A 7,715-nucleotide genomic window follows, 5' to 3' on the forward strand; every position below is an offset into this window, starting at 1 on the left:
GGTCAGAGCACAGCAGGGTCAAAGTTCAACAACTCTGAGGTATGCGGAGCATGTTGAAAGACCATCGCCACTCATCACCCAACACAACTAGACAGCACTCAGAGTGCTGACACCAACGCCAAGACCTAGCAGTACTCTATTTGTCTGCGTGTACTCAAGTGCAAGTGGGGGGCGTTGTTTCCCCCAAAGTATAAGTAACACTGCAAAATATGTGTTATGACACATGAGTAACATGGCCGACTTCCATGACATGAAAACTGACTGCATTCTTTTCTATTTGTCGCTCCCATTTGCTCGTGGTCACCATGGTGGATCATGATTTGGCACAAAATTGCACAAGTTTTACACCACTGGTTTGCTCGATATCACAAAGTTATACATGGATTTTGATAAAAAATTTGATAAACTTTGGTTCATGGGTCAGTTGAAAAGTTTATTCAACTTTGATTCCGATCTGCCTCAACATATTACCTTTCTTTAGCATTGATAAAATACAAGCATTTTAGATTTCTCAAGCCTTTGGCCAATCAGAACAATTATAGTGTTTTTCCTGCATAGAGAAATGTGCGGAAGACGCCTCAGTCCAATTTCGTGCCACCTCTGTCTTAGCTGTGTCAGCACTGGGTTCTGCCCAAAGTAAAGGTTTAGGCAAAAATATTTTAATGCCTGCCTGGTCGGACATAATTCATAATCTTCCACATTACTCAGTGACATTTTTTGCTCTTTTGCCTCTTTAACATTTTAGCAGGCATGTGCACATTGGAGTATTTGCATTGGCAGAACGTCCATCAGATTCTGCTGCCAGCTGATGCTGTAACTAAAATAAAAAGGACACAGGTTTTACTGAATAAACAACTTTGTCTCCGACTAATGCTCGAAGCTTGCATTTGGTGAGCCCAACGATGATATGAATCAGGGTTTCGTATCGCCTCGCTAGTACACAGTGGAGTCAAAGGGACAAGTAGCCACAATGCAAAGTTTTGGTTAGTAATAAAAATGAAAGCTAGCCAAAGGGAAAAAAAAAAAAAAAAGAGGAACAGTACGGTTTTAGATATGACAAGATTAAATTGTGTTTGAGTCGAAGCAAAGTCATTTTGTGAAAGCTTCAAGACTTATACTAATTCCTTCCTCTGTCTACTTCTTAGGTGTCACCGTAGCAACTAATCGTATATCTATATATATATATATGTGTGTGTGTGTGTGTGTGTGTGTGTGTGTATATATATATATATATATACGTGAGTGCGTATGTCTGGCACCCCACCCCTCGTCCTGTGGTGGTCTACCACCTCACCCTCATTTTTTGAGCCAGTAAGACCCCGTAGGACGCATCATTCATTCTAAAAACTGTAATATTTTAAAGTGATATCTGGGTTAGAACCTTTTGTTCCTCATCTTAGCTGCTGAGATCTACATTTTCCCACAACTCCCAGGGCTTGAATGTCTACTCAGGCTGCTTCAACATCTGTCTCTTCACTTTCCGGCCTCTCTTCAGTCTCGCATGAACTCGTCAAATACTTGGGAAGAGCTGGAAGTACACACACAGTTCAGCTGCGGCAAAGCAACAGGAGAGCGATGAGGTTGGCGCCAAATTCAAGCCACTGGATTACACCCAAGAACTGCCAGAAAATGAGCTGGAGTTTGTGGAATCAGAAATAAACTTTTTTTTATGATATCGGTGTCATCTTCATTCCTGTATCTTATTTTGGTACCAGCCCGTCACTCATCAGCTGATTTTTGTGGCACAGCAGGAGGTCATGTGTAATAAACACCTTGAACTTCTACCTTATTTTGCCAGGATTGCGTCACATGTACCGTGTGTCCACCTGGTGGCTCACGGGGAGAGGTGAAGGCTGAGCAGGTGATTTGGACCTGCTGTGCTCACCACTATTGCACTGACAGCTGTGTTTACACAAAAGCTGACAGACACCATTTGAGAAATCTTCATGGGCAATTTTTTGGCACGCTGAAGCTGTATCGGATCTCAGGAGGTTACGTATTCACCCACACCTGGCAGGTGCTTTGCCACCACATTTACCTACGTGCAAGTCATTATTAAATGTGGTGGAGAGGTGCCGCATGGGTCGAATCCGGGTTTTGGCTGTTTCATTTCGTAAAAGTTTGTCTCTCGCTGAGGCAAATCTGAGTTTAACGTTTGCCATTTCTATGCATTGAGTTGAGTTTAGGAACAATGACACATCCTTTGCAAATGCCTGAAAAATAAGTTTAGATGAAGTTATCACGAGATGATTAGCCTTTAGAGAGGAACGGACAATGGTCGAGGTCAACCAAAATGGTCCGAATAACATTTTTCCGCTATATCTCAGCAACCAACACAGAGATGATCTAAAGTTTATATTAATCAGCAAGCCATTTATGATTGATTGGTATAAATGATTAGAGCCAGACCAATATTATCAGCCGATATAAGCCCTTTTCAGCCGATATAAGCCCTTTTCAAAGTACTCACTATCGGCCGAAATTTTGTCGATAGAACGCCGATAATTTCTCATAAACAGAACAGTTACTGAAATAATGTTTGTGTCGGCAATGTAAAATGTCCTTGCACCGTTTGTCCAGTACACGGAGCTCTGACTCCATTCAACTGAGAGCTGCTTACACCCCTGCTTAAATGTGTTCATCACCGGCCCCTGTAGTATGCCGACACACTGCACTGATCGGCTGACAAAAGCATAGAATTACGTTTATAAGGATGTTGTTTGTAATAACTTTGCGATATCATTCACCCCACATTTCTCCAGTTTCAGTTCAACTCAGTTTGATTAACTCAGTTTATGTAGTAATGTGTCAAATGTGTTTCATTGCGTCGGTCACGCTTTTTATTAAGCCCACGTTGTGTAGACCTTATTTCTAGCATGAAAAACTTACGTTTACTGCTAAGAGGGTGAAACATTCAGCTGATTGGCTGATTTATCGGCTATCAGCAAATCAGCCGATTTTTCGATTATCAGCATTTTTTTTCAACCAAATATCGTTATCGGCATCGGCCTCAAAAAATCCATATTGGTCGGGCTCTATAAATGATGACATCACAAGGAACTCACGTCTGTTCGAAGCAAGCGGGGTTTCCATTTGCATTCTAATGCGTTTCATTTCATTTTTGTTATACACAACATTTGCAAGGTACCAGCAATTTCCCCTCAGAATACAACTACTTACACCATTTTGAGTGCAATTTTATAGTTTCACCCCATTACCCCACATCTACACATGCCCATTTGGCTTCTCCTCCAAATCTAAAATATATTAAAACAGCCACACCTGGAAAATAGTGCAGAACCAGTGAAAATTAGTTAAATGAGTTCACTTTCTTTTTTCTTTTTTTTTTAAAGAACTCTAGTTATATTAAAACATTATTACCAATCAAAGCTGTGAGTGTTCTACTCACCTATGCCTTGATTTTTTTTTTTTTACATTTAAAAAAATACACTATATGCTCAGAATAATGCGAAATATTAGCAACTTACGTGGTTATGTTAGTGGTATAACCATCAATGAAGAAATGTGGCCAGCTAGACACATATCAGGCCATACCAGTTTGACTTACAACTCTGTGTATCTCAGATGGTTTCCCCAAGCACCTCTCGTCTTGACACATTCGGCAGGCACACCACTCAGCAAAAGTTCTTTCTGAGCTCGACAACACTCCCAGCCACCTTGGTGGAATCACACTCAACTTAACTCCATGTAAAATCAGGTGTACACTCCATACTTAGGACAGTTCAACGGTAAGAAGAGCACTCAGAGGTTTGATTTCCAACAATGTTTTATTACGACTCTTTTGTTTGATTGTTTGGGGTTTTTTGTTGTTTCAGTTTTTTCATCCTGGTCACCACAGTGCATCTGGTATGGATCTGTTCCATGCCATTTGCAAAGGAAAATATTCCCAAATTGGACCTGGACTTTCAGCATTGTGTTACCATGCAGGATTCCGACATCTGCAAAGCCATGGCCTGGAAATTTCCAAACTTTTTCATATATATTTCACAAAAATTAAACCTTAACCCAAATCCTGAGCCAAAACAGGTCCAGAGCATCAATGTGATAGTGGCAGTGTGCAGGGTCAATCCAAATTTAAATAAATAAACATTTTGCCTTGGTTCACAAACTGCATGAAACACACCCTCATGCTGATTTATTCAGCACCTTTTATGCTGGATGCCCCATCAGATGCAACTCCAGACACAAGCTGACTCGAGCACAGGTGGTCTTAAACCAAGTCAGGTGCTTTGATTACTGCAAATTAAAGATCGTGACATCAAACCTGCACAGGAGGCAAGTGACGAATTTCAAGCTCCAAGCTTAAGGCACCTTGATACTTGCACGAATTTGATCCCTGCACTGACGCACAATTTGTCAGGCCAATGCATCCCGCTTGATGCCACGCTATATAAAATAATAATTTCGTAGCCGATGACACATCTGCTCTCAGAACTTGGCTGATGAAACCATTCTGTCATCACTCCAAGAATCACAGAGAAATTATCTACAGCTGCAGCTTGCCTCGTGCGCGCCATGTGGCAGAGAACGCATTTGGAATCTTGTCTCAAAGGTAATTATTTTTAACATATATTGTAATGGATTGGTAAAACAGTTGCATTTTCACTACTTCTTATGCGTTAGATAATGTATCTGTAAAACTATGTTTATTGCAGATGTAACATTTCATTTTCAAGTTCAGATGCCCTGCGCACAACGACACGCAATGTTTTCAAATAAGTTGCGCAATGTTCACAGCTAGTTCACGAAATTAACAATTTTCTTTGCGCACTGGCATGCAGCCGTGCAGTTTACAACGCGTTTACTCATTGGCATGCCAGTGCGCGGATCAAACAACCCTCAAATTGTAGTCAGCGATCAGGACCTTTTATGTATTACTAACATTTTCAAAGATCTTTTTGGAAGAAAATTTATAGTTTTGTTATTTTGTATAGTCTTGCTTTGGAGAAACCTAGTTGATTATTTCTTTGATTTTTGCTGATTTTTTTTTTCCCCTTCCCTTGCTTTTTTGTGATCCTCAGCAGGTTGTTTCATGTAGCTCTCTTCTCTCTTACTTTTGCAACAGCAACAGAAAACGAGCTTATAATGAATGAATGAACTCATTGCCTGAGGCGGGTCCACCAGATCTGGATCCCAGGACGAGTTTGGGGGATTTTCTCTTGTTTTGTGGTCAATGCCAGCAAAAAAAAAAAAAAAAAGTCTCAGTAAACAGAAGGCAGAGGGTGTGTGTGAGCAAAGAGTAGGAGAAAAAGAAAAAGCTCCGTGAAAGACAGAGATCACTGGCGGATCAGTTCGAGGAATGCCGTTTTTTTGGTTTAAAAAAAAAAGAAAAGAAAGCAAACACGTGGCACGTGTTTGAACGATTAAAGTGCAAAAGTGAGCGCAGCTATATAAACGGGTTTTAAATGATTTATGGGACATGTTCAGCTTCTGCAGCAGGCGTGTCACGTTTCCCACCTCGTGCACTGAAATTGACTTTTTTTTGTGTGTGTGTGTGTGTGTGTGTGTGTGTGTGTGTGTGTGTGTGTGTGTGTGTGTGTGTGTGTGTGTGTGTGTGTGTGTTTGTTTTGTAAAGGGGGGAGCTTACTTACTTTTGCACTGCAGCTCCACCATGGCCTGGTACCACTCGTCCTGGTCCGCCTCGTTGTCCGCGGCCACGGCGAAGCTCTCGGCGCGTGTGTACAGCACGATCATGTGCTTGTTCTTGGAGTCAGCCCGCTTGTTGATGTTGAAGCAGGTCTCCAGCAGCACGGCCCGTTTGGGCACCGGCGCCTTGCCGCGGAACTTCTTCTCGCTCTCGTAGTACTCCAGCCGGGCCGGACCGCGCTCCGAGGCGGCGCGGAGGACGAAGTAGCGCCGGTGCATGGACTTCTGTTTACGGAGGTATCCGCTCTTCCGGACGTCCTCGACGCCGTGTTGCTCGCCCACTTGGCTCTCCATGACTTTTCCACCAATTTAACGTAAACTTGTGTTTTTTATGCTTTTTTTTTTTTCCCCGTTTTATTTTTTTCGTTTCCCCTCACATCGTTCTCCACCGAGGGCACGCGAGCGAACGCGTCCTCTAATTTCTTCTTCTTCTGCAAGTTTTCCAAACGAGCGCGTGCGGCTCAAAACGTCACGGGGCTCCCCCTCTTCCACTAGTAGGACTACTCTTCCAACTACTCGCCTTTCCGAGCGTTGTTTTTGTTGTCAGAGTCGTTAAATCCCACGCAGCGTCCTCGTCTCGTGGTAAACGTGGACTGTCACTCACCGTGAGTGTACTCCAGACACGGTGCGTTCAGGGACTCCGCCTCAGCTCCGACGTCAGACACTCCGTTCAAACGAAATTACACAGTCGGCTTTCGCTTGAGCAGCGCTTCATACTGTAAAATAACAAAGCTATAAATTTTTTATAAATATATTCACTTAGGCTTTGCCAAAAATACTAGACACCCCGACATAGGCAGAGAAAGCATTATTTTTGTTCTAGAATTTTCATGAGATAATTGTGAGAAGACCATTACCACATTTTGCTTACAGAGCACTCTTGTTATTCTTTTGGATGCTGCTGTTTGGAGTCGCCACAGTAGATCAATCGTTTCCATCTTCCTCTGTCACACCAATCACCTGCATGTTCTCCCTCACCACATCCATAAACCTCTTCTCTTCCTGCCTGGTGGCTCCATCCTCACCATCCTTCTCCCTATATACCCTGGGTCCCTCCTCTGCACATGTCCAAACCTTCTCAATGTCTCCTCTCTGACTTTGTCTCCAAACTGTCCTACCTGATCCTGTGCATTCTCATCACTCACAAAGAGAATCGCTACATCTTCAGCTGTGCCTCCTGTGTTTTTGTTCGTGCCGGTCTCCATTAGAGCCCAACCGATATATCGGCCGGCCGATATTATCGGCCGATATAAGGCCTTTTCAAAGTACTCACTATCGGCCGAAATTTTGCCGACAGAACGCCGATAATTTCTCATAAACAGAACAGTTACTGAAATAATGTTTGTGTTGGCAATGTAAAATGTCCTTGTTTGTCCAGTAGATGGAGCTCTGACTCCATTCAACTGAGAACTTACACCCCTGCTTAAATGTGTTCATCACCGGCCCGTAGTTCGCTGTCACACTGCACTGATTGGCTGACGAAAGCATACAAGTAAGTTTATAAGTATGTTGTTTGTAATAACTTTGCTATTACATTCACCCCACATTAAAAAAAAATAATAATATCGGCTGATTTATCGGCTATCGGCAAATCAGCCGATTTATCAATTATCTGCATTTTTTTCATCCAAATATCATTATCGGCATCTGCCTCAAAAAATCCATATCGGTCGGGCTCTAGTCTCCATAGCTGGACTCTTGTAGACTTTCCCCTTCAATCTTGCTGATATTCTTCAGTCACAAATGACTCCTGCCACCTTTCTCCACCCTGCCTGCACTCTCTTCTTTACCTCTCTACCACACTCTCTATTACATTGGACAGTTTACCCCAAGTATTTCAACTCATCAACTTTCACCTATTCTACTCCTTGGAACTGGACTCCCTCCCATTCACACACATGTACTCAGTCTTGCTCCTGCTGACTTTCATTCCCCTTCTCTCCAGAGCATATCTCCACCTCTCCAGACTAGACTCACCCTGCTTTCTACTCTCATGAGAGATCACAATGTCATCTGCTTAGAGAGCAATGGAAACACAAAATCGCCTG

General features: G+C 42.7%; 1 protein-coding gene across 3 annotated transcripts in view; it reads right to left on the reverse strand.

The window, feature by feature from the left end:
* Positions 1–6,323, reverse strand: part of si:ch73-335l21.1 (insulin receptor substrate 1-B) — a 58,276-nt gene extending 51,953 nt beyond the window's left edge. For 2 of the 3 annotated variants that reach the window (XM_034165002.1, XM_034165004.1), the window contains exon 1: positions 5,613–6,322. In XM_034165002.1, coding sequence (XP_034020893.1) covers positions 5,613–5,961 — 349 coding nt within the window. In that variant the 5' untranslated portion in view covers positions 5,962–6,322. Of the gene's footprint in view, positions 1–5,612 lie in introns of all 3 variants that reach the window. The other variant, XM_034165001.1, reaches the window with a different exon arrangement.
* Between the last annotated feature and the right edge of the window lie 1,392 nt (positions 6,324–7,715).

The sequence above is a fragment of the Thalassophryne amazonica genome, chromosome 23 (assembly GCF_902500255.1).
Source record: "Thalassophryne amazonica chromosome 23, fThaAma1.1, whole genome shotgun sequence".
Taxonomy (NCBI): domain Eukaryota; kingdom Metazoa; phylum Chordata; class Actinopteri; order Batrachoidiformes; family Batrachoididae; genus Thalassophryne; species Thalassophryne amazonica.